Here is a 27,817-nt window from a genome sequence, read left to right as displayed (position 1 = left end):
ATTTGATGAAAAAATGTGTTGCTTGATAAGACAATTCTGACACTTGAGTGTCAGAGTGGGTTAGAAAATTCATCACCATTCAGCATGCATGCTTGTGCATATGTATAAAACTTACACGTTTTGAGTCGCCATTTTAGATTTAAAGGCTTGACAATGTCAGTGTTCAGGAACAGTCGGAGGTACGTGTGTGAGTTCATACATGCATGAACGCTAGTTGGTGTTGATGGTTATTTCCAAGTATTTAAATTATGCTCATGTCTGGAAAAAATTAATGAAATATTGGAAGATTTGAAAGATTTACCGCAACCATATGTTATTGTGGAAGAAGAAAAAGGTAGAAAACAGGGGATAAAAGGGATGAAGGTAACACTAGTATTATAAATGAAATAAGATTATTCAAGTTAGGTTTGAAATTGTTAAAATGGTTGCTGAAGAGAAAATTTTAAATACTTCTTTCCCTCCAGAAATGAACCATTCGCCATTGTTGTAGAACTAGTAAAAAGGGAAGAAAGTCAATGCCTTTCACTTAGACTGATGCCTGTGTCAGACTAAAATTTGCATACCCTTATACTTGTTTCCAAACATAATCTCCCCAGGATGTTTCTCAGTATTTAGAAATTTGTTTGAAACTGTTTGCATATCATGTTACTAGAAAAATGGAAAACTGCACTTTTAATTGCTGATATTTACTTCATAAATGCCCGCCTCAATAATTTCCTGGTAAACAAAACTAAGGTGCCAAAGATTTATCTCTTTTTGTTATTAATTTGTGATATCGCTTTGTGGATGGTGTTCCACTTTTGATATGACATGGTTGGTGTTGTAAAAACATGTGGTCAGAGACCAACTACATAAGGAAGGTAAGAAGAAAAGAAGGCACCGTAGGAGTAATTGCACATTGTCAACATCAAATTAGTTTACCCATATAATAAAACATGTTTTCTGTGGATTGTTTTTATTTTAATATTTTATGTGGAGTGGATTAAATGTAGTTGTTAAGATGTGTTCAGAGATAGGTTGGAGAAACTAAGTTAAAAGGAATAACAGAATAGGAGATACAAAACGGCAGGGAGGGACGTGAGTGGAATGATGAACTGAAACATGGAAGATAAAACAAACAGAGCTGCAGAAGTAAGAGGGGAAGTCTTGGATAGACTGGGAGCAGAGCATAGAAAAATATTTGTAAATAAACTAGATGTTAACATGCCTGACAGTATTCAAGAAGCAACAACATCCTCAGACACATGGTGTGAATTTTGCGGTTGACCTGAGCAGGGACAGGAGTTGAACTCAATCATCCTTGTTGGGTCCCTTCCAACTCAGGATATTCTATGAAATTGAGCGGCCTTATGGAGTCTGGTGTCTGTGTGCTATGATGTCATTTTCTGAGCCAAAACAATGACTAGGGGAAGGGTTTGGTTGCAGCTCAATGCTTTTCTGTCTATCTTGACAGAGACAGAGGAAGGTTGTTTCAGTTTTTTTGATTGAATCTAAAAGCTTTTATTGGAAATACAAACACAGCTGTTCAATATTCAGAAACTTAGACTGACACTAGGCTTTCTGAGACATGCCAGATATGAGTATTGTAAAATTTAACTGCAAGAGGAAACTCAGTAAATGGCATAATTTGAAGTTCCTGAATTCCTGTCCAGTTTTAACTGCACTGGTTGGTTTGTTTGTATGTATGTTTGTTTGTTTATTTGTTTTATTTATTTATTTTAGGGCATGCAAAATATTGTAGCAATGGCATGACCCTATAAAAGCATTATATTACATATCAAAGTAAAAGGTCAAAATGTTGGAGGCTTTCTGCACTTCATCTTGTGTTCTGTACACTTGGTCACATATTGAGTAATTTTTAAATAATGAAATACTCAGAATAGTGAGTCTTTCAGCCAGTCATTTGTTGATTTTTTTAAAATTATTTTCCTTTCCCAGTTGATCAGATTATCTCAGCCTAGTTTCCCACAGACTTCTGTCTTGTGGTTGGCTGTGGTCTCCAGTCAGAGTTGTTCCCATGGCAGCACATTTTGTGCGATCGCTTGCCCATGTGGATCCCCTGTCATCTAATACTGGCTGAGCTCGTACATAATGATGTCGATGGGAAGGGACCCTGGAGGTGATACAGTTCACCTCCTTGCTTGGTGCAGTTGCTTAAAGCTTTGTGTAGTCTTTTTCAAGTTTTGAGTATCTCTGAGAATGGAGATTCCACAACCCTCCTGGGCACCTTGTTCCAGTGTTTTTCTGCCTTCATGGTGAAAAAATTTCTCCTAATACCAAAGCAGAATTTTTCTTGTTGCTGAAGAGAGGTCTGTTCTAGCTCTTCATCTTTGTAATTGTTCTTCAGATATTTGTGAACAGCTACAAGGTTGTTCTTTAACCTCCCCTGCATGAGACTAAATAAGTCCTTCAACCTCTCCTCACAGGGTAGCTATAGACAGCTCACCACCTTGGTTGCTTGCCACTTGATCCTTTCCAATTTTTTTCACATCTCTCCTGAACTGAGGGATCCAAAACCGGGCACAGTGTTCCAGGTTCAACCTCATTATAGCTGAGTAGATAGGAGTAATTACCTTTCTTCAGTGGCCATGTTTCTGCCAATACAGCTCAGTTTGCAATTTCTCTTTTGTATGGAGAGAGCACTCCATAGGCTTGTACTCAACCTGGAGTCTGCTATGTAACCCCATTGCAACACCCTTTTCAGCAGGGGAATTGCTCAGGCAGTCAGTTCCAATGTATGATGTTACTCCTCCACAGGTGTAAAACTTTACACTTTTCTTATTTAATTTCATAAGATATCTGTTAGCTCATTTCTCACATCAGTGTAGGCCCCTCTGGACTGAAACTCTGCCATTCACTATGTCAGCTATTCTCTATTTTTATACCACCTGGCAATTTGCTCCTGATGCTTTCTTTCTGTGTCACCATCCAGGCCACTGATAGAGAGATTTAACAATATCAGTCCCTAGTGTGGTTCACTGGTTACCAGCAGCCAAACAAACATCAGGAACAGTGATCACTAAACTTTTGAGTTCGGTGGTTCAGCCAGTTTTCAACTCAAGTAATAGTCCAATGACCTAGCCCCTGCTTCCTTATCATCCAAATGAGAATGCTGTCCAAGTCAACTGTCAGATGCTTTGCTAAATTCAAATTAGATTGCCTCTGCTGCTCATCCTCCTTAACAACTTCTGATCCTGTTGCTCCCGTACTGTTGGCTGCTCTTTCCTTCTCAGGCTTTCCTGTCAAATGCAAGAAGCAGATTTTGTTTGTGAAGACTAATATCTAGAGTATTGAATACTTCAGCATTTTCTTTAACACCTTCCACTACATTGTCTTGCCACTCCATCAGTGGACTTGCATTTTACCTTTGAAACAAGGATACCTGTAAATATCCTTTTTATCACCCTCAACACTCCTCACTAATCGCAGTTCAAGCTGGGCTTTGTCTGTCTGACTTTATTCCTTTGTACCCCCAAAATGCTTTTATGCAGGTTTCCTGCCTGCCCATATTGTTGTCTCCCGTATGCTTCCGTTTTGCCTTTCTGTTCATTAAGAAATGTCCTGCTTGGTCAGCTGAGTCTTCTACTGAAATTTCATGTCCTCCTACAGAAGAGACTTCATGAGATCTCAGCACTTTTCTGTTTCAAAATCATTCAGCTCTCTTTGGCACCTTTCTCTTTCATGGGTGTAATGCCTTGAATAAAAGTCTCTTCTCCTAAAATAGGGTGTCCTAACTCTGTTGCTTGCTTTCCCAACATTTCTCTGGATCTTAAACTTGGTCATCTCACAGCTGCTGAAGTCCAAGCAATCCTCTGTGACCATATTCACCACCAGTTCTTCCTTCCATCAGCATTAATGATCGTTTCTGCCCACTTGAAAAGCTGAAGTGTTTTTGCTTCATTATGTAGACGAGGAGAAAATCAACCACAATCCAAAAGTTGTTTTTTCTTAAATGTATGTAGAACATTTACATACTTACATGACTTCGGTTATCACTTTCTTTCTTGTACTGTTACTCATCTGTATACCATTCTGTTGAACCTCCGAGAAATTTTGGGCCACCAAGGGCAGCAGAGAAGGGAGATCAAAGGAAAGACGACATCTGAGAAGATTCATTAACAGCACTTCACTTGATTTTTGTGAAGAAACATACCTGTTAACTTTAGGCTGAGTGCATTGACTGTTTTTTTTTTCTTGTCTCTGTGAAATCTGAGGTGTGGACACAGAAGGGCAAGAAACCAGCACACTTTGTGAGTGGATAGACCATGCAAGATTTCAGTGTGTTTGCATTAGTGTCAGTTCCTGATATAAAGCAATAAGTAGCTCTAAGAGGTTTATTCTGGACAATTCACAAAGTATTGGACAGTATTACCTTTAACTGCTTTGGACCATTTCTTATAGATGTTTGGAAACTGGACCTTTGGAACAGTGGTGTTTACTGTGCTCGTATTCACAGTTACATTGAAGGTAAGTTATACTGTATTTTATCCATTGAAACTTTCTTTGAACTTCTTTTTTAATTGCTTGTTTTCTGATTTTCTGATTATATTGGTTTCTTTCTATGACCATGCATTTTCCAATGAGTTTAAATTAGTTTAAATACAGATTTTAAATTAGTTTACATACAGATCTTGCTATATGTGCCTTCTTAACTGTGCTAAAAATTGAAAAATGTTTTTTAGCTAATTCTGTGTAGATCCTTCCCTTTTTTCAAAGGGTATAATCTCCTGCTGACTAATCTGTTGCTTCTAGATAGTAATAACACCATATAATCTCATTCGTGTTGTGGGTTTTTGTTTCATTTTTTTCATTTTTGGTTTGTTTTTATTTTTTTTTTTTTCAGCTTGCACTAGATACACACTATTGGACGTGGATAAATCACTTCATGATCTGGGGATCACTGGTATTCTACATTGTCTTTTCTCTGCTCTGGGGAGGAATTATTTGGTATGAATATAAATTGCATTGTAAATGTTGTTTCAGAAACATAACATTTGGGGCCCAAACAGAATTAAAGTTAAATTTTGTATATTGCAGAACTCCCAATAGCAACCACATTTTAAACACATCAGTAATGGTAGTTAGAGAATGCTCACCTCTTCTCTCACTGAACGTCTGCTAAAATATTCTTGCAGAAGAATATGAGGAGAAGTATATCAGCCCTCAGGCTGCCACTGGGACGAACTCAGTGGTGGCAACCAAAAGCAGCCCAAGGGCTGGTTCAGAGGGACCTGAGGCTGTCTGAGGCAAGATGTCCCAGGGCTGACCATGTCAATGCAGCATGGGGCTGGACATCCACCCACTTCACGGGCTTGTCTTGGAGGGAACCACCTGTAGCTGTCTCAACTAGAGCCAGGGAGTGGAACTCACACTGCAGTTGTGTGGATGACCAGGAGTCCTGTGTTTGAGCTCATTGTTTGCCCACTGATTTGGCAAAGTAGGTTTACTGCAGATGTCTGAGCACCTTACTTGTTCTACTGTTGGTGTGAAGCTTTTTGAGAATTAGTATTGTATCTCCTGCACATAGCTGACTGAAAATGTTGTGCGTTTTTTCCTATTAAAATATAGTGAAAATTAGAAAAATTCTGAACATACCAGACTCCATCTACAGAGCAGGCAGGAAATTGTGATTCCCTCCTTTCCTCAGCCATTCATTATTTGTATAAAACCAAACAAGTTTGTTGTTGTTGTTGTTGTTGTTGGAAAGGAGATTGAACTGAAAGAGGTTCAAGTTCTTACCGTGCCTGAGTGCCACCCGGAACTCGAATTTGCATTTGTCATGTGTAGAGCATGCCCAGTTACAAGGTTATCTTTTCTAACCTCTTCTGCTGGAACTGTTCTACTTCGTATACCTAAGAAAACATTTTGTGGGACCAGAGAGAAAGCAGAGGCTGTCATATGGTGATTAAAGTTCCATTTAATTTGGATCAAGGATTTATATTTCAAAGTGTCCTTTGGAGATGAGTAATGACCTGTCAACTCATTGGATATTCAGTAGCCTCATTTTCTTCCATAAGATCAGATCTCAGTTTCTTCAGCATCAGAATGAAAACAGATTGCGGAAGTGTAATTTTCCCCACTAGTGTTTTCCAGCCAACCTTGCTGTGTATTACAGCTGTGACTAATTACATGCAGCAGTGTATTTTAACTTGGTTACCTTTTTAGAATGTAAAGACTTCTATCAAATTTAAGAAACTAGCAGGAAACTGCCTTACTGATAGGAGGGCTTTACACTGCAGTGTTACTACAAACTGTCTGTTGATATTGGCCCTCAGTAAACACGGCCTCCAGTTCCCATTACTGTACAGTGATAGCATTTTAATGACCAGACAACTGCCATGGAGATACAGGGAAACGTGGAAGTGAAAGCAGTGAAAGTAGGGGCAGATAAAATGTGGTGAATAGGTTGGACAGCTGTCAGAGATGCTTGGGGGGCAAGCTTGAGGGGTCAGTAGAAAGATGTGGTCAACGAGCATGTGATGGGAAAGAGGAGGAAAGTAATAGGGGAGACACTGAAAAGAAAGGTCGAAAATACCTGAGGCAAGATAAGGAGCAGGTGGAAGAGCATAAACGGGATAAGAATGTAAATTAATCTTTGCAAAGGAGAGGCAGCTTGGGCAGGAGGACAGCATGGTATTTCCTGCAGCCTGGAAGACAAGAACAAGTCAGCTCTCTCTAGTCAGTAGGTGTTTAGATCTCCTTTTGAGAAAACTGGTATGGATGAAATCCCACAAACTAGGAAGTTGAACATGCAATATTTCATCCGTGTAATAAGTTTTATGTTTAACATTGTCAGTCTTCTGTGTATCGGAGTGTAATATCTATTTATTTTTTTTTCCTACTAGGCCTTTTCTCAATTATCAGAGGATGTATTATGTGTTCATGCAAATGCTGTCTAGTGGTCCTGCGTGGCTGGGTATAATTCTGCTTATAACTGTCAGCCTTCTTCCAGATGTTCTTAAGAAGGTCTTATGCAGACAGTTGTGGCCTACAGCAACAGAAAGAATCCAGGTAAAAGTGGTTTTTGTTGTGAAATTAGTTTTTTGCATCACAAGCCTCTAATACTTATACCTCTTTAAGCTTAGAGACAGGATTAGAACAGAGGTTCCTCACTTGTGATGTGTAGCACTGGTTGTGTTATATACCAGCCACTTCTGAGCAATGCAGTGAAAGACACTGTCTATTATTTACATGGTGGCATTTACCTGAACCCTGGGGCAACTCCTGTGCCTTCGCTGCCAGCAACCACAGGGAAATCAGCTGATGGGGATGGTGGGAGACAAATATAGGACTCAACATGATTCCTGATTTGAGAAGATAAGAAGGGTAAAAGGGGACTGGAATCTCCCTGAGAGTGAGTAGGAGGCACTTACATCGGCCTAGACAGCAGTTGTTCCTGCTGGTGTGGAGTATTCAGAGGCACTGCCCACACCCCTGAAGTAATTATCTTTCATACCAAGTCATTCCACTGCAGAAATGAAACTCTAATGTGAACATTTTAGCACTTACCATGCAAGCTGAACGTAGTTATCTAAAATGGAATACTAGCTAAAATAAGCTAAGCTCAAAATAAGACCAGTAGGAAGGGAGCACATGATTCTATTGAAATCCCCTTTAAAGTGGGGATTTACACAAGCAGTTGCAATCGTATAGTAAGGGACTCTACCACTTCATGTGTGTTTGTTATTGAATAAATCTAGAATTTATACACTTAAATGTGATTAATATATAGTGTGTTGGTAAAGAATAAGTAGTAAATTCATGCCAACATTCATATGCATGATCTGTGCAATAAAAATGCTTCCTTAGCAGATTATTTTGTACCAATGCTGTGCCTGTTACAGAAACACATGTATTGAAACTTACACATATTCTAATAATAATTTTTTCCTCTTTTACATTTTAACTTACATTTTGCCTGTTTTGAGACATTTTCTCTACATAAATGTGCCTTGCTCTGCCAATGGGAAGAGTGTTTTAAAACCTATCATCACCTCTCTTCTGATAAGCCCAAAAGGAGAAACTGAGTATTTGCTTTGATGAGGCTGAAAGGGAAGTCAGGTTCCATGGGACTATTCTGGGGCCAAGAAACCAAGCCAAATAGAAATTTTTACCTGTACTTTTGACCCCAGCAAACTTTTACATGTTACATATGTTAGAAAGTGAAGGACAGTAGAGGTGTTGAACCTGAAACGTAATGTTATTGCCCTTTTCAGCCCATCAGCCACCACTGCTAGGTTAAATTAAGGAGCTAGCAGTAGCTCTGTGTGTAGGGATTAGTTAGCATTTTGGTGTTTATTTGAGAAGATACTTTCCATGAAGAGGAAAAGAATAAAGGAACTTTACTTCCCAGGAAAGTAAAATTTCCCCTTTGGTAAAGGTAAAAAATTATTCTGCCATATCTGCAAAGTAAAAGCCTTTGCTATTGTTCTGTACTCCTTGAATGTACAGTTGTGAAAATGCCCCACTTCAGGAGGACAGGAAAGGATAAAGAACAGCAGAAAAGCATTCCTGGGCAGATCAGCATTTAGGGTCTTTCTATTTTGATATCTTTAATAGATGTCTCTTTGCCATATATGCTACTTGTGGAAGCAGTTGTTTTCAGTATATTAGTTCTGCTTGCTTAAATTAAAATCTGAAGAGAGAGAATGTGGATGGGCTAATGCAAAGAAACAAGCTCACAAACAAAAGCCCTAAACAAAGGTGTTGCCACATTACTTATAGAGATTGTATGTTAGTGCTGGAAAATGAGTCAATGGTAAAGCAGACTTTGGGCTTAACACTGGCAATATTCATTTTTTTAACTTTTAGTAGCAAATCTTTGCCTTTTAACCAGATATATCCTTTATGTTTCTTCTTCCCTCTCTTTGTTTCTTCCTGTCTTCCAATCTGCTTTGTCTAAATAACTGCTACCTTGCTTTAAACATAAATGATGTGCACGGTCACTTCCTACCATCTTCTGGGGAAATCAGACTAGACATCAGTGCCTTTCTGTTGAGCAGTCCACCATCTTTATGCTTTCTCAGACTTCGAGCAGTCTAAGTTTCTAATGGAACAAAAGGTGACTTTTTTCTGCCTTTCTGCATGCTTGGCCATTTCATTCAAAGGACAGTAAAAAGTTTGTCATCAGAAGTTATTTAACTGTACTCATTATCTCCATTTCCAATTCACATCAGCTATATTTTGAAGAATATTTTTTAGTATAGCTTTCATCTTTTTCTGTTGTTTATCTCAAGGATTCTGTGAATTGTTGTCACAGTCCATCACTATCATTTCTGTCACTGTTGTTACTGAATTTTATACAATGTTTCTGTCTCAAGAATCCTGGATTCTTAGATCCCCATTTTAATCATTGATCTACCTGTAGGTGAATGCATGTCATGTTTGCATTTTACCTGAGTAAATGGAATAGCTGCCACACAAAGAAGTGATAATTCTGATTATGCTGATGTTACTAGTGTAATACAGAAAATGTGCTACTGGAAGCCACTTAAGCCATGTTTGGAGTTTATGAATATATCCACTCTGCTATGATACAAGAAAATGCAACTTTTAAACTAATAAGTTATTTCCAGTGTGCATTTTGAAACTGAGCTTTCCTTATATTCCATTTTATGACATCCTCTGCTCTTTCTAGAGAGAAATCAGCTCAAGATCCAGAAGTATATGACATTTAATTTAGTGTAAAAGTAGAAGAAATGCTAGTAAATATTAGCCTCCCTACAGTCTACTTTAAGAAAACTCCTTTTGACTTAATACTCTGAGACTGTTGGTTTCCATTGCAGATTGTGTATCTTTCTTTCTTAACTAGTTAAGATAAAAAAAACATACATTTCCTTTTTCTTTCCCCCTTCATAAATGTATAGTCAATAAAAATGACTGTAATTACATAAGTTGCATGGAATTTACACAATTTTTTTCCCTATTGAAAATTCTGTCTAAAATTGACTTTTAAGTGCCTTAGGAGTTGCCTTGAAGTGAACTTTTAAACAATTATTTTTAAACTTACTGTGTTCCCATAAGTTATGTCACCTTCTTTGCAATAAAGGGCTTCTGGAACAGCTGACAGGATTAACATAGGACTAGCAGCCACCTTCCAGGTTACTGTATTAGTTCTCCTCAGGCTATAAGAATGCATAAAGTCTTTGAAGCAATTCTTACGCTTCTGAGTTTTTCCAGTTACTTGAAAGTCACTCCAGTGTGTGGTGAGTGATTGTTTACCATCATCATCATTCAAGAAGTTTTTAAACATTCCAGATCTAACACTGGTGGTTTTTGAGATCTTTTAAATGATGTATGTGTGTGTATATATATATACACATATATATATATACACATATATATACACATATGTATATATATGCATATGTGTGTATACACATATATATGTACACAAGTATATGTGTATATATGCACACACACTTATGAACTGTTGTCTTTCTTGGGCTAAAACATCAATTCTGCAAAAGCTTTGGAGGAATCTATTGTCTTTTGGTAATTTTACTAAAAATCTGTTCATGTCTGCCATGTGTAATCCCAGTGACTCTTTGGCTCAATGAAACAAGCTGCATTTTGTGCTTTAACTGGAAAGCTGTGAGGTTTCTTTCAGCCTTTACCTTTAAAAACATGTATTTCCGATCTGCATTATTCTATTTCCTTTTTCTTTGTTCGTTCATTAATAGCAGAAGCTTGGCAGCTCTGTTATGGAAAATAGAAAGTCACTTTACCTTATTTTCATCTTTTTTTAAATGGGCACTTTGATTGACAATGTTTCAGCAATGCCAAATATTTTCTAGCTAAAATACCATGTGTTTTGATGCTGAGCTGTAAATAACTTCTGTGTTTTCATCCCTTTTTAAGAAATATTTCTCTTTTTCTCTTTGCTTCTGACTGATGGATTTTTACTTCCCTTTCACTTCAGTCACAAGATTGGCCCATCAGCCTCGTGATGAGATTTCTACCCTTTGCTGCGCTTGGGGAAAGCCAAAGTGGTACTGCTGTCTGGGGGAGCCTCTCTGGGGATTCATCATGCTCCTGTTCCTTAATGGGCTTAGCTGCTGCTGGACTGGCCTGGGCTCTTAGGAAACTGGTCACCAGCAAACTGCTGCCTTTGTCACGTGTTGGGCTCCTCTTTTATGGAAGACAAAGAAAAGGATCTTGCTGTTGCAATATTTGAATCCTACGGGAGAAGTTACCTTGGGAACTGCCCTTCTCTCCCTGCGGTGTAATGACTGGGCTGTAAATCAGCCTTGGTTAGCGCTGGCCCCGTCACCTCCATGTGTAGCACTCCCCTCCACATATGTACCTCTTGTTCTGGGGAGCAGGGAGGCGAGATGGCCGCTCCTTAACTTGGAGTTGATTTGGCCTCATCGTATCATGGGGACCAGTGCTATTCAGTACAGGTTGTTGCCAGAGGGGCAGGACACACAGCCCATGGTACTTAGTCATGGTAAAGTGCTTCTGAGACTAATTAAGAGTTTGAAATGAAATTAAAAACATCCTCAGAGTGGCTTAAAGGATTAACATCAGGTTCAAGAAATAGAAACCTTGTTTTACACTGGATAACTTTTCCTTTTTAAATCTACCAGAATATCTGTCACTTTTACAGGACTTGCTACAATAGTTATATTTGTACCAAATGGTACAATTCATTCATGTTTCCCTCTTGTATGCAGCAAGAGTCTCACTGTTTTTCCTCATCCTTGCAGAAGTGTATGAGAAATAAAACAGCCCTAAATGCACTGGCGAACAGCGATGGGCCACTTCTTGAAGGAAATCTTTCAGCTTCCGAGCCATAATTAGATCAAAGCTAGGTAACAGTACTGTATGTGTTGCCAGTTTGGATTAATTTCTATTGGTGAACTGTGCTATTTGCAAATCAACTGTTTCCTCCAGAGTTTTTGATGTACTTTATCAATATTGATACAAAATCATTATGTTTTACTTGGAGAACCTAGTTTTTGCAAGAGATATTCCATGTCACAGGTAAGATCCTTTTGTCTCAGACACTTATTTGTGGAAGGCAAAACAATGAATTAATATACCCATATTAAAGTCCTATAAATACATTGTGTTACGTGTAGGTGTTGTAAGACATCTATAAGAACTGCAGTCGTTATTGCAGAGTGTAGTTACGTTACACCATGGTACAGAATACAAAAAGTCAGAAGTAATTCTCACACATTAGCAGTTTATTCATCATCTCTGATGCTCTTGAAGACATATATAGACCAAATGCAGATGGTAAAACAGGAAGATGAGCATACAAAAGGAAGAGAGTTACTTGTGAATAGGACCTTGGGCCAGGAGACTGGGGCTGTGTGTCTGACCGTATGTGCTGGAGCAACGTGTTCTGTATGGACCAGCGCATCGCTGCTTTGGTGCCTCAGCTCAAGAGAGGAGCACAGTTGTCTTGCCAAATACCTGTGGCAGCAGCACGGGTGGTGGGCTCCTAAATCCTCCAAACATTAGGGCAGCAGAATGAAGTTCTCTGCTTTACTTCATGCCCTTGCCACGCCACTGATTACACAAACAAGTATAAGTAAGGAGATACAGTTTTTACTGGTATATTCCCACCTGGGTGCCCTATCTGCTCCACTCCCTTCATGCTCTCCTGACCCCAAAAGCAGCATGTGAGGAATTCAATGAAAGTGCAAAGTACTAAAATGTGAAGTACTAAAATGTAATGTGCTGGTGTGGGCTGTAGGGCTCAAAAGTAGCTAAGGGGTGCTTTTGATTTGCTTTTAATAACTGCTATCTTGAGTAGCTTCAGGTGTGGCAGATTGAAGGCGCTTGCCTTGGAGCTCTGTGTACTAAAATACTTTGTAGCTGGAAGAACAGAAAAAATAGTTTCTATACAGTGTAAGACTACTTCCTCTGAGTCTGCTCATCTGTTACCTGATTATCTACATTTTTCTGTATTAATGTTGGTATTTGGTCTATATGTGTGTTTAAAAGAATGCAGTCCTCACTGGTAGTGAGCAATTTGGTACAGTTTGCTGACTCTTCCAAGACTAACTGTTGTAAGAGAGCTTTCTGATTGCTCTTGGTTATGCAAGAGTAGTGTTTCAAGCTTACAATTGGCATTAAAACTGGAATATAAAATCTCAGTGAAACTCCTATGAGCTATATAATTAATATTTATTTTGTGATTTTTGTCCCTTTTAATATTGTGCGGATGTTAACAGAAAGAGAAGAAGGGGATGATGAAGAATGGAGGATTAACTGGCTTATGTAGTATTAATGGAGAGAGTGATTACTAACATTAGTAAATATATTTATATCTTAAACATCACATAAGCTCCATACCTTACACCTGGCCAATTCTGCCAGGGTGTCGCGTGATGATGCGATACAGATAAATTTTAATGGACAGTTAGACCAAGACAGTATTGAGATGTGTAGTATAAGTTGCCTGTGTAGATACTACATGTAGCCTAAGCGCTTAAAGTCCAAAATCAGATACTGCTTAGAAGTACGAAGTAAGTGCATTATACCTCTGGAACTTTGCCCTGTACTTCCCTAGCCAGGGAATTCTTTACACTCAGTTTGTGCTAACAAAGGAAGGTACATGAATCTGTTCTGTCTTTAAATTCCCTGTAAGAAAAGTTCAGAGATAAAAGGATGTACCAGGAGAGACCGCAAAATGAAATATAAACCTGATTTTAAACGATTCAACTTGAAAGCAGTCCACTGTATCCTCAACTATTTTCTAAAGAGCCCATTATCAGGTTTAGAGATTGTATGTAAAACCGTGTCTGGTTCTGTAGGTCTTAATATAAAACTAATCATGTTGAAAAGTGGTTGATTGCTCAGTGACATGAGAGGTTATACCTTTACATTAAACATACATTAAATAGCCAGAGCGGTGATCTAGTGAAAGGCATTATTATACCAATTGCCCTATGAAAGAAAACAACTGTAGACTTCTAGTGCCAAAATCATGTATTTACTGTGTATTTGTGGGTTTTTTTCTTTATTTTTCCTTTGAACAGAATGCATCAAGGCACTGTCGGGAACACATCTCAGAATTCACACCTCTTGCCTGTCTGAAAAGCCCAGGATACAGGAGCAGTGACTGCAGCCATTCCCCAGCCAGAAGGTCTAATTCTCATTCTAAAAAAATGATGTTTACGCATTGGAGAGGCATTGATTATTCAGTACTTCCATCTGTCTTTGGCTATTCAAATAAGCAGGGCCGTTCCAGGGCAGGCTACCGCTACAGTGGGTCAGGTTTGGAAACGTCTGTTTGACAGAACACCAAGTCAAGCCTTTAAAAACTGTATTTTTGTTGATTTCTTTTTTCAGGAAACAAACATGTCACAGAAATATATTAAACTGTACGTGGCTTTTGCTGTCTGAGGTAATGTTCAGACAAACAGGATCAAGAGCTAGAAGTATGAACCCTTCCAGGCCTATAGGCCTCTTTTTATGTTTTGAACTACTGGAGCAATGAACAATCTGCACAGTCTGGTACTGTGAGACTGGTAGCACTAAAATTCTCTTCATCCTGTGTCAAGACTTTTGTGCATTTACTGCTTCTGTCATCTTTAGTCATTTTCTTTGTTATTTGAACTGTATAGTTTCAGTCAGTGACCTACATTTTGAGATCAACAGTTTTAATTTTCAGCCAGAAGCAATGACCTCAGTTATCTCCAATGAAAGTCTCCTAAAGCATATTTAACAAGTGCTGTTTCTGATTTTCCTCTGTCCTTTCTCTTTCTTTGCTCTTTCTGTAGAACAAACTGGTGTTTCCTCTGTGCAACTCTGCTTTCAAGAAACACTCTCTAATGTTCACTTCCTTGTAAGTGGCCAAATCAGGGCTATGTCTGGTTTTCAGTTAGTTTTCCCCCCTAGCAAGATAGGCAAAGCTATCCCTGTGTAGAGAGTGTACATGCTACATGAAGTCAAGTTGGCTGTTAAATAGGTGAATATCATCAATGTTGATATCTACTCAAAAACTGAATGTAAGTATTTTGCCTAAAAGGTTTTTGTGAATTTCCCAAAGATGCAGGTTACCCGCTGTTCCTACTTCCTCACCCTGTGACTGTAAAATACACATAGCAGAAAGTTATTATATATTAAGCTTTTTTTTGACACTTTTTTTTCCCTTAAAAGAAGAAAAGCTGGTTTTCCAAATAAGCATCTTTCACTATCTGAATTCATCCTCTTAATTTTGATATTTTTGTGCACGAGTCTCTGGTTAAATACTGGCTAATCGGCTCGGTAGGTGTATTAGAAAGCACGCAGCTGGTAACTTCTGCAAGCGAACCACGAGGTGGCACACAGCTGTTTACTAATAGTTGAACCGTAATGGTGATAGGGAAACTAGTTTGCAAGGATTCTGTTCGAATTACTTTAAGAATGACAGCCAACTTGCACTTCTGTTTTCTCTGCTACGTTTATGTCACGTTGCACTAATTCAACTATTAGCTGTGTCCTTGTCTTGTTTCTTTAGTCCAGTGTTTTATTTTGGGGTGCAAAAATATCTGAAGGAGCAATCTGATTTCAGTGAATTTTCAGCCTGGTGGTTAGAACTGGTTAATAACTGTAGTCACTAAATACCTCTGGGAGTACATTAGCTAAAAATTTATTTCAACGTGAAAACAATATATTTGGAGTCAGAGCTGCTGCAGCCTTTATTGGAAGACCTGGCCAAGACATTGTTAGTTGTCTTTCAAATGGCCTAGGGTGGCAGAGAAAAGTTATTTCCCTTTTTGTATTTTAAAAAAACCCAAAAAAACAGAGGCAAAATAGTTCACTAACTAATTGACTTTTTAATAAAAGAACTTCCTAGGCAATGTTCCTCACATTATTCTGAGTGATTTTCGCATTAAAGAAGCAGTGAAATATTAAAATGCCCTGGGACAAGCGGAGATTGTAAAGTAAAATTTTCAGTATACCAAAGATAAGAGAATTATAGAAAGTCTAAAGTTGAGCACCACAGATGAAGGTATTCTTACCATTTAACATGTAGCACTTTTAAGTTTCAAAGAATGTCCTTATAGCAGTCACGTTTTGAGATACATACATACGGATGTGAGTGTTTGTACATATACTTGCCATTGCAGACTTGAATGTTGGTCAGTTAGAACCGTCCCCTACATAAAACACTGGTGTATATATTTTTAAAAAGTTAATATGGGTATAAATTTTATACCAGTAGCGGTGACAAATTTCTTGTGTGTAGTTACAAAATTATTTGTAATGTATTTTTTAGAAATCTTAAAATTGCCTTTGCACTGAAATATTTTTCATACCGTAGCTATTTATAAATCTGTTTTAGGCATACATTTGTTAACACACCATTTCTATTTTTTTTAAGTATATGTTTTGAAGGCTTTTTTTATACCTATGAGTTTTGGCCACTTAAATTTAGCTTAGAGTGGAGTTGTGGCTGAATGTTAAAATTCGAATGAATGTTAAGTTAGAAATATAGGTCTATTGCTCTGTCAGTCTCACCCAAACTACTGATGTTTTGTTGGTATTTGTGATAGGAGTGATTAGAATGCTATACTTTCAGTGCTATATTTTTACTGCTAGGTTTTTACTCTATAAAGCCTCTTGCGTTTTTACTTTTCCGAGTTCCATCTTTTGGCCTTAAATAAGGAGATTTTTGCTTGATGTTTTTGAAAATGCTGCATTCCTGTTCTGCCTACTAACAAAGCAGTTCATTGCAAACTTCATGTAGCCTTGCACTTAGAAATTACCGTCAACGTTATTCAGGCTGAAACGCCTGTGTAAGTGCTTGAGAAATTTTAGTTCAATGTCTCATTTTCTGGAGGAGAAAGAATGCTTGAATTTAAGTGGAAGTTTCTGCTTTGATTTAGCAATACTTTTACCTTAAAAGTTGGTACTGTTTGTTTGTTCAATTTGACTGTTTAATGAAAAAAAACCCCATAACATCAACTCGGTTTCACTCGATGTGCTTTTGCTTCAGTCCCTGTTACTATTGCCACGCAAACCTAGTCCACTGCAGCAGGTGCTAACTTGGAGTTCTGCTGCAAATGGATCAGACAATACAAAGATGAAGAAGTAGAAGTTAGATCACAGTGAATTAGAATGTTTTATTATGGAGGGGACACCGAAAGGAGACAGATTTTTACGTACTAAAGAAAAACAGGACAGGGAAAAGTGTAAAAATCTCTGTAACTTCCTAACTTGCCTTGTTTAAATTGTTGCAGCTTTAACAGCATAGTGTCTCCATAACTGCTTCTATAAATGTCTTGAAACTGGTAAGCGCTAACCAAATGTATGTGAAGACTTTGAAAGTATTTTGAGCTTTCTGGCCACTGAAGTTCATATATTCCTGCAGTGGCTTGTGGCAAAAGATCTGTTTTGTTTTACCATGTACAATAATTGTTTGTTCAGCCACTTAATGTAAAAGCTTACAGTTTACTTTCTTGCTTGCATTAGCCTGTTTGTCTTGACCCAACTGGCTTGCAAATATAAAAGGAAAAATTGCTGAATTGAGCAACTGCACTACTTTTCTTTTGGAAGCCAGTGGGATCGTTGTGCTCATGCTACTGTCTCTGTTTAAAAGCTTTAATGGAAATTTGTGAAAGTATTATGAAAGTGAAAAAGTATGTGATTCTACTTTGCAAGAATAATCTAAAAATCTGTTCATATAGCTTTAATTTTTTACCTTATGAAAATTCACGGAATTTTAATCTGCTTTGTCTCTGACATAAGTTCTGCGTGATGTACACATTGCTTTTTGAATGTCATTTCACGATCTAATGTAAAGTAGAATCTGCGAAAGGTTCTGTGTGGGGGCTGGGGGGTAGTTATCTGTGCATTAAACATTAAAGATGTCTGTAGTCATCAGCACCAAATACTGACGCTTACTTTTAATTGTACAATTATAGGTGCATTTATTTGAAAATAAATCAGCCTTCCAATCTAATGTTTAGGTTTTCCTATACCACTTCATTTATTTGATTTGAAGAGTCAGTGCGTGAATACATTACTGTAAAGTTTCTTTTCAGTGCTATTTTTAACTCTAATTTCTGTAGATAACCAAATGTAACTTGTTTATATTCGGTCACATTTTGGATCCTTATGTAGAATATAGAAGCAGGAGACATGAATCTGCTTGCAATAAATATAAACATTCGAGACCGTTTCAAGGTTGTTCACAAATAATTAAAATAATTCTAGTATGAATAAGAGATGGTTTCATATTAGTCGGTAATAAAATGTCAGTAGATAGCAGAAAATGGAATGAGTGTTTGGTTCTGTTACTAAGCATGCTTTTAGTCACATTAATTTTCAGAGGATATGTAGCCAGCTAAAAAAGCAAGCTAACAAATGGGAAATTTGGAGGAGGCTAGAACATGAACAGGGGGTGGGGTTTGGTGCAAAACCAACAGGAATTGGTGCCCAGCCAGGAGAGCTTTGTTCCCCCAGCAAAGGTTGGGTAAGTGCTGAAGTTCTACGCAAACTAAACTTATAAGCTGCACATGGGAAGATCTGTATTTCCTTATGGTTCTGCTGCACGGGGTACCCAGAGCTATTTCTCCTTTCTTCTGTAATATTGGCAATTTAAAGAAACGGAGTTAAAGGTGAAAATAATTTGCTTTGCCATCCAAATTGGTAGCAGTGTTTACAGATTCTTACAAAAGAGACTGAGTGCACAGAAATACCATCATTTTCTTTCATTTGGCATTACAATATTACGGGACTTTCTGTCTCTGCAAACCCATCACAGACAATACGGTGCATCGAGGCAGTCGGGCTGAAGTGTCCTGGAAAGCCCCTGCAAAGCAGGTCAGAGCGGCAGCTCGAGTGCTGTCCTCTTCCACACTGAGGCTACGTAGAATCCATAGGCACTTAGCTTGTATATTCATTTTGCACTTTCTGTTATAAAGATTTCAGAGTAACAGATTTTTGTGTTTATATGACAATACAAGCATATTGCACCTATGTCCTTTTTTTGTATGTCAAGAAATTTTGTGGTTTGACTGAATGAGCTTCTGGAGAAGGTAGTTTGAGGGGAAAAGGTAAATATGGAAGATGATTTTCCCTTTTTTCATGCCATGAAGAAAAAATGTGTAAATTGCAATAGATTGGAATATTAAATTGAAAATGTTTTGGAAAAAACATGATGATGCATCTGAATTTTAGGAGGAACCCAGTATTAAGAGGAACAAAATACATCATAAGTACACAACTTTTTATTTTGCATGTAAAAATATGTTTACTTATTTGAGGATAAAAGAATAGAAAGTTAGTCGTGTCTGAACAGTATTCTTGATAGAATACCTTATGTTTTCCATTAGCTCCTTCAGCTTCCTTTATGCTCTTTTAGTAAGTTATATTGTAGATTTAATTGGAAACTGTTTCCTGTATTCTACAATGAGGCTACATTTTTTTTTCCTGCAATATATGCCATACTGCTGCATAAAATCCTGAAGTTAATCACAGAATGCTGAGGATTGGAAGGGACCTCGAAAGATCATCTAGTCCAATCCCCCTGCCGGAGCATGAACACCCAGATGAGGTTACACAGGAATGTGTCCAGGCAGGTTTTGAATGTCTCCAGAGAAGGAGACTCCACAACCCCCCTGGGCAGCCTGTTCAGGTCTGTCACCCTCACTGTGAAGAAGTTTCTTCTCATATTTAAGTGGAACCTCTTGTGTTCCAGTTTGAACCCATTACCCCTTGTCTTACCATTGGTTGTCACCGAGAAGAGCCTGGCTCCATCCTCATGACACTCACCCTTTATATGTTTATAAACATTAATAAGGTCACCCCTCAGTCTCCTCTTCTCCAAACTAAAGAGACCCAGCTCCCTCAGCCTTTCCTCATAAGGGAGATGCTCCACTCCCTTAATCATCTTCATTGCCCTGCGCTGGACCCTCTCCAGCAGTTCCCTGTCCTTCTTGAACTGAGGGGCCCAGAACTGGACACAGTATTCCAGATGTGGTCTCACCAGGGCAGAGTAAAGGGGAAGGAGAACCTCTCTTGACCTACTAACCACCCCGCTTCTAATGCACCCCAGGATGCCATTGGCCTTCCTGACCAGAAGGGCACAGTGCTGGCTCATGGTCATCCTGTTGTCCACCAGGACCTCCAGGTCCCTTTCCCCTACACTGTTTTCTAATAGGTCATTCCCCAACTTATACTGGAACCTGGGGTTGTTCCTGCCCGGATGCAATACTCTACACTTGCCCTTGTTATATTTCACTAAATTTTTCACCACCCAACTCTCCAGCCTGTCCAGGTCCCACTGGATGGCAGCACAGCCTTCTGGTGTGTCAGCCACTCCTCTCAGCTTGGTGTCATCAGCAAACTTGCTGATAGTACACTCTAGTCCCTCATCCAAGTCATTGATTAATATATTGAATAATACTGGTCCCAGTACTGACCCTTGAGGCACTGCACTAGATACAGGCCTCCAACTAGACTCTGCCCCATCGACCATATGTTTGAGACAGACTCAAGTTTCTTGGTTTTGTTTTCTGAGTATTCAGATTTCTTCAAGTGACGCTCTTCAGGAATTTTAAAATGGTATTTGACCGTTCTAATAAAGCTTTGTTGTTGTGCGTTTCCGTTACCCATACTTACAGGTCTTTTCATTCTAATTTCATTCAAATGCTAAAGCAAAAATCATAGCTATTCAAAGGCTTCATTTGCACGGTGAAATGATAGGACAGGGCTAAAAAGAAATACAGCCGTTGACTCATTTTGTTACACAAAACAGTTTATCTGATGCCTAATGTCACCTATCTAGGTTTAGATGTGTTTATCAGAAAATGACAGTGTGTGATAAGTTCTTTTTAACTGGTGAGTCTACAGTAAATTAATAGCAGAGACTGTTAATAATTTATTTTCCATTTAAAGGAGACAAATAGGAGGAGTATTCAGTTTTAAACTACCAAAAGGTTTGTTGTTGTTTTCCATTATTCATTTTGATTAAGAAATTTCATGGTACATTAAGCTTTTAAAAATATATACGGTGCAGTGTCCTGCCAGCTTCAGAGGCTCCCTGTTCAGTTTGTATCAGGAAGAAGTGCTAACATCCAGTCTCCTTATTTAACATGGGAAAAGCTGGTGTGCCACTTCTTATTAACAAGAAAAACAATAGTTGTTCAAAACCACACATCAACACTCACCTTGAGATTTTAAACATATTTTGTAAAGATACTTCACACTGAAATGTTAACCAAATTCGAAAGCTTGATCTTGCAATCTAATAAACAGTTTTAGAAAAGAAGGAAAACAAATCCTGGTCCAAGGTTCAAGACCATCAAGTGGTATTCTGGCTTTTATTTCAGAAAATACTGCCAACAAAGTCACTAGCCTAGAAAAGTATTCTTCTAGGAAGTGCTGAGCAGTGCGTCAAATACGATTTTAAACTGTATAGCTAGAGAAAGTTGTCAATATTAATTAGGTTGAAGTCTAACTGTTTATTCCCAGCTATGAGGACACACCATGTTACCTTTTATTCTGATAAAATTATAGCCCAGAAAGACAGACCTTACCTCCTAAGGGATTTCAGGCACAAGACCACAAAACTTAATGCTGATGCCATGATGCAGCTCAGTAACAGCCAGGATTCACTTGGCTTTTAAGTGACTCTTCCTAGAAAGCCCAAATTATGTATTAGGGTGTCCCAAGAGCAGTGTCTGTGCATCTCTGTACTGCAAGGAACTGGCCGGGATGGAACCATCCATGGTGAGTAGCCCAAAACTGCACACGGTACTTGAGTGCTGCACTGTGGGCAGTCTGATGTGCTGACTGGGGGATAACCAAAGAGTTTGGGGTAATTTGGAGAACAGCAACTGCTTTGACTGCCAGTAGGAAGAACTTGGAAAATAAAGAAGAAAAGTGAACATACACAGTTAAGAGCTGGTTAGCTGGGCACACACATCTGGGTAAGTAAAAAAATGTGCACGTGCAAAAAAATAACCCCAAATGGTATGTAATTTACAATTGTCTATTCTGAGAGTTTGATAAGGGCTTCAGTCTTTAACACCTGCTCTTGTTTTCCCTATAAGTAACAAATGGGATACATATGTTTGCACCTCCCCTTTCTTGCCTCTTATCTAGTACCTGCTGTGCTGGGGTAGCTCCCTTTCCCCAGCAGTGTGTTTTAGTTCTCCATGCTCCATTGTGAAAGAAGGAAACTGTTCCTTCCACGTTTGAGCAAAGCACAGTCCCACAGGAGATAACAAGGCACATCTCTCTTTTCTGTGCTGTCTCAGAGCAGCATTCAGCAGACAAACCAGCAGATGAGAAGCAACATGGTCACCACCACAATGGTTACTGCCTTGGTCGCTGCTATCCAAGAAATATTTGAACGTGCACACAAACACCACAATCTGTTCCCACTCACCACATCCCCCAGTGAATTTTGTGTGGGACATAATCTCTCTTACCTCTCTCCTGCATCCAGCTCTGTTGCTTTTCCCAGGTCTTTTTCCAAAAAAACTAAGACTCAGGTTTATCTGTCCTTTACTTGAATAAAATGGTGCATGCTTTGGAAATTAACCCTCCCTCTGAGTCCATTAATGCTAGTTGCTCAAAAAGGATATATGGTCTCACAAGACTCTTTCAATATTTTTTTTAAATTATAAAAGTTGTGATTTGAAGGTATTGGAAAAAAGGAATTTTTAACCCACTGAGTTTATTGCAAACTACCTGTATCCTACAATTTTGGCTCAAGTGACACATTACCTGACAACTCACGCATTTCAGGATCTTCAGGGAGAATTTTTTGAAGAGCGATGCTATCTGTAAGACAAGAGAAAAGGTCCATTTTCATACATACCTAAAGATTTGAAGGTAACACAGAAAGGGAATAGCTATTTAAATTCTAATACCATGCACCCCCTAAGGAAATTCTTATCCAAATACACATTTTCTTCATACTAATCTGGTTCTGCATCAATCACAATTATATTCTTCAACTAATAGTGGACAATATGCCACTATCCTGAGGCTATGAATCGTTACATCGTAGACTATCTGAATAATAGTCATGCATTGAGTTTTGGCATCTTGTATTTCCAGATGCAGTTCATGAGAACCATCTGCCAACTCTTTTTCCAACTTTGTACGAACACTGAAAGACAGAAAGTTGAGAGATTATCTAAATTTGACTGGCAACTAATCTGCTCATTTGAGAAGTCTCCACTTCTCAAATTGTTTTAAGAGCTGTTGCTATTTTAGAAATAATTGGTTTCTAGAAGGCACTCGTGTTTTTCATGAGGTTAATATCCAACCACCCTATTAACTTTTTAACTGCTTCAATTTATGAAGATTCCCCTGACTTCTCAGAGGTGCACAACTAACAGTTCTAATTTATCATAATTAATTTTTTATCCAGGTATTGAGCCAAGACAGTATGTTTGGAATCCTACTGATTTAAGGAGCAGAGTATTTGTAATGTGAAAAGCCCAGAAGGCTGCTGCCAGGCACTGCACTAGAGAACCCATGATACTCTTATCTGTCTTATCATCGTCTTTGTGTGGACACTATGGATGCTATATTAAAATATGTTGGTTTGGGAATTAGGAAACTATTCTAGTAGCATAAAAATAAATCTCACAGATGCACAGTAGAGTTCAGTCATCACCTCACATGTATTGACCTGCCAATCTGATGACCATCCATTTTGAACATCTGCCTGCAACTCGTCTTCTACATTACTGTTTCACAGACATTACATCTTACTGCCACATTACACTGCTCTTCTAATAGAGTTTACGCATTGCAAAGCCATTTATTCTCTACTACCACACTGGATGTAGTCAAAACCTAACAGCTCTTCCTTAGTAATATTTTTAAAGAAAACCCATGTTTTTGTCCAGTCCCAAAACACTTTCCTTAACTATTGGTTTTCAGCATTATGATGATGCACTATTTGGCTGGTTTATGGTGCACAGCCCAAAACTCTGATCTGCAGTTTCTGTTTCTCACAGAACAGACAGCAACACATTACAACTTTGAAATCCCTTCCTTCCATACTGCAGACCAAAGCCACCTTGTTTCTTGTCCCAGGAACTTTTCCACCCACCTTCTCTGCCTCTTCTCTGCATACGTTAAGGCAGGAATTAAGTGAGAGCTGAGTATTTGCACAACTCAACATCAAAATATGATCCAGCTTGGCGAAGCGTGAGGTTCAGGTTCAGGTACTGGGAGTTCTGTGTGTACAATGCAGGTGTCTAAGCTGCTGTTACAGCCAGCAGAAGATTCTGTGTTGGATGCTGCACTGAGTAAGAACAAATAGTACATACAACATACTTTCAATCATGACATTCAGCCCAAGCCCTTCAGCATGTATTGTATTTATTTGTCACACATTAAAAATCTCTTTACTGTCTAACAGTGCCAAATATAAGCACAATGAACTCCATTAACAAGTTTTTTCAAACTCTTGGGAAAGCCAAGAAAAAAACCAACTAGAAGAGAATGAAAACATACATGGCAAAGGATGATTTGCATCTCTGTCCAAGAAAACAAAGACAAAATATTCTCAGTACCTTCTGTCATTATGACAACAAAGACACAGAGACACGCAAAATTTGAAATGTGAAGACTGAAGGTAGAATTTGGGACTCTTGCACAAGCCATTAGCAGGATGGACTTACAGCTTCGTCCTCCCACATGACTTGTATTGCTTGTTGCCGCGTCTGTCCCCAATACACAGATTAGGACTAATCTTATTTATCTGACAAGGTCTGGACCTTGCAGCCTGAAGCTGGGGGGTTTTGTAGGACCTAAGCATCTTTAGAGTCCCATGGTCTCTAGCCAGGGAATCTTCTTCCTTCCGTTTAGATGTATTCCACGCTCAGGGTTACAGGAGGATCTCCCAGTCCTCCCAGCACCTTTAACAACTGTGGGACTGCTAATGAGAGGACTGGCCTGACTCTTAACACCCCAAATGGAAGGAAGGGAGGACAGGAAAGAGAATCATATGCTGCACACATCACACATGCTTTACAAGCACCAGAAGTTGCAAGAGTCTGATTCTGTGCCAACCACTGAGGAGAAAAACACAACAGAATTTCTACGGCCACTTCCAGCATGAATTTGCTAGAAATCTCACATTTGCTAAATCAATGTACAGGGAGATGCTCACCCTGTAGATTTCCCCAGGCCTGTGGGAAATGGTCTTCTGTCTCGTGCCAGGCCTTTGAGATGGTGTTGCTCAGGGAGAGCCATACCTAGCTCTCCCATCTGGGAGCTCTGCTGTGCAGGGAAGCTATGGCAAGCATCAGGTGCACAAACACCGCCTGCTCTGTGCTGCTAATGCTTCCCACAAAGCATTGGTTCGATTAGAATGAAAACAACAACAACCCCACAAACCAAACCAACCAAACAAACAACAAAAACCCAAAACAAAACAAACCAACCAACCAACAAACCAAACACAGAAAACCCCTTTTTGGATTTCAAAGGAGTTCAGAGTTTCTAACTTGACTTATTAGAGCAATATAAATTAAGAGTCTTCCTCCATGTTAGCTATGGTTTCCCTGTTCCTGCTGCTACAGATTTCCTACTACCCTCCAACAGGAAGGTCCCACCACAGGATTCCCCTCTCTCAGCTGATTCCCTGGAGGTAGTTTTCTGCCTGCTTTATTCATTCCTCTTACATCTTATAAGACTGGAGTGTATCTTCACTTTTGCTCCAGTGACTAGCTCAGGGGATCATGGTAAAAAATGACAGAAGACTTACAATGAATGACTTCATCTCCAGAACCCCATGTGTCCTCACACAGATTGTGACAATGCTTCAGAAGTCTCCCAGTCCACCATCTGGTTTTTAAAGCTTCCAAGCCTGTAGGCTGCTTTTTGATCAAAGTGAGTTCAGGAAGGGTATCAAAGAACAGTTGGTGTGCACATTGATTTTTCCTTGTAGCCAATCAGCTTTCTTCCTAGTCAATGCACACATCTGAGAGTCTTGTCCATTTGATTCCTCCCCAAACCAGTTCCTTTCCACACAGTCCCATTTGTTATGACAACTGGCCTGTGTGTCATCAAAAACTCTGGTGGGCACGAAAGGATCACCCAGCCATAACAAGCTGAATCTTCAGCAGTGCCCTTTTGATAACATCTAACCTGCTACAGCCTAAAAGGACTACTATGGGCTACGCTGGTATTTCTAGCACATTCAGCTTGAATTTTCAGCCACAGAATAACCCTGAAATCAAGAGTCTTTCTATTATTTATGTAGAGACTGCTGGTACTTTTAGTGAGTTCTTAGGATTTGCATTAAGGTAAATTTTTCATACCAGAGGAGAAGGAATTTCTGGAGATACTTTACACCATCAGAAAGCAGAGCATCATTGCATGGTGTCCCCTGAGCCTGTGAGTCATGTTTGTTAATGTTCACGGTGTAATAAGAAGGCAGGCTATGTTTTCTGGTAACATATTTTGCTCACATCTTGTAAAAACATGGAATTGTGCAGCCTACCAATGGGATTCTCTCAAGCCCGGGGTCTTCCTTTTCCCACCTTATCACATTTCCATTATATTTAATGATTTATTATCATTAATCCCAGCACTTTATTATACATATCTCAACTGCTCTGCCACAATTATTAAAAAAAGAGAATTATTGTCAGTATATTTTTTTTCAATTTCCTCTTCCCTGTGGACAATCATTACTATTTTCTTCTCATCATGTTTCAGAAATCTTCCCAACATACCCTGGAGAACTTCTCCAAATAACAGCTCTGAGGCTTAATTTTCTGCATATTTTTTTCACAGTAGATTACTTTGAATTTACATACAGTTTGTGATTCTGTACAAGGCATGGCTCAGACCAGTTGTTCAATAAAGAAAGGTCTCAGATATTTGATAGACACAATTCATGTAATCTCTCCCTGAAAACCAACCTGCTGTCATTTTGTAGCCCCTCCAGACTTAACAACTGGCAGAAACAGGTGCAGCTCATACTAAGAGAACTTCTTCCTATAGCACCATAATTCTGCTCTTGTTTGAAATAAGTGCATGTAGAATCATACCAGACTGCACAGGACACAAAGTAATGACTACCTGTTTAGATACCTTTGTACACCTCTTCTTACTCCTTACAATTTAAGGTAAATCATATTTTACAGTGTTCACAGAATCACAGAATGGTTGGGGTTGGAAGGGACCTCTGGAGATCACCCAGTCCAACCCACCTGCTGAAGCAAGTTCACCCAGAGCAGATCACACAGGAATGTGTCCAGGTGGGTTTTGAATGTCTCCAGAGAAGGAGACTCCACAGCTTCTCCGGGCAGCCTGTTCCAGTGCTCTGGCACCCTCAGAGTAAAGAAGTTTCTCCTCATATTCAGAGGGAACCTTCTGTGTTCCAGTCTGTGCCTGTTGCCCCTCATCCTGTCATTGGGCACCACTGCAAAGAGTCTGGTCCCATCCTCTTGACACCCACCCTTAAGATATTTATGAACATCGATGAGGTCCCCTCTCAGCCTTCTCTTCTCCAGGCTGAACAGACCCAGCTCTCTCAGTCTCTCCTTGTAAGAAAGATGCTCTTAGCAATAGGCACTGGGCACTAGACCAGGAGAAGTTAACTCCTGAACTAAAGGCTCTTCACTGAAAATACTGCTGCCTGTCTTCCCAGCCTGACTCCCAAAGCGCAGCTACACCAGCAAGTCTCAAATACCTGGCAGAGTTTGTCCATTCATAGCCTGCAAATTCTGTGCAATTGATCAGCAAGTCCAGCACCTCAGCATCTGTTAGATCCTTCTGGGCTTTCTCATCCCAGCTTTTGTTTGAGCTGAAAAGTTGAAAAAAAAAAAGAAGCAAACCCACCCCATATTTATTTATAGCATTTTCACAATGTCAGAGCACCAGAAATACA

The 27,817-nt window shown here is 39.1% G+C and overlaps 1 protein-coding gene across 2 annotated transcripts in view; it reads left to right on the top strand.

Moving 5' to 3' along the window:
* The window catches only part of ATP11A (ATPase phospholipid transporting 11A), a gene marked incomplete at both ends in the record, with an annotated part of 126,740 nt that extends 112,488 nt beyond the window's left edge, over positions 1-14,252 (top strand). Inside the window, 4 exons of one of the 2 annotated variants that reach the window (XM_080363341.1) lie at positions 4,402-4,467; positions 4,844-4,947; positions 6,846-7,011; positions 13,995-14,252. In XM_080363341.1, the coding sequence (XP_080219467.1) occupies positions 4,402-4,467; positions 4,844-4,947; positions 6,846-7,011; positions 13,995-14,252 (594 nt within the window). Of the gene's footprint in view, positions 1-4,401; positions 4,468-4,843; positions 4,948-6,845; positions 7,012-8,972; positions 9,051-13,994 lie in introns of those variants that run through there. The other variant, XM_080363342.1, reaches the window with a different exon arrangement.
* Between the last annotated feature and the right edge of the window lie 13,565 nt (positions 14,253-27,817).

This window comes from Nesoenas mayeri (genome assembly GCF_963082525.1).
Source record: "Nesoenas mayeri genome assembly, chromosome: 1".
In the NCBI taxonomy this organism is placed as follows: Eukaryota; Metazoa; Chordata; class Aves; order Columbiformes; family Columbidae; genus Nesoenas; species Nesoenas mayeri.
The sequence above is the reverse complement of the archived record's forward strand: the minus strand, read 5'-3'. Positions and strand labels throughout refer to the sequence as shown.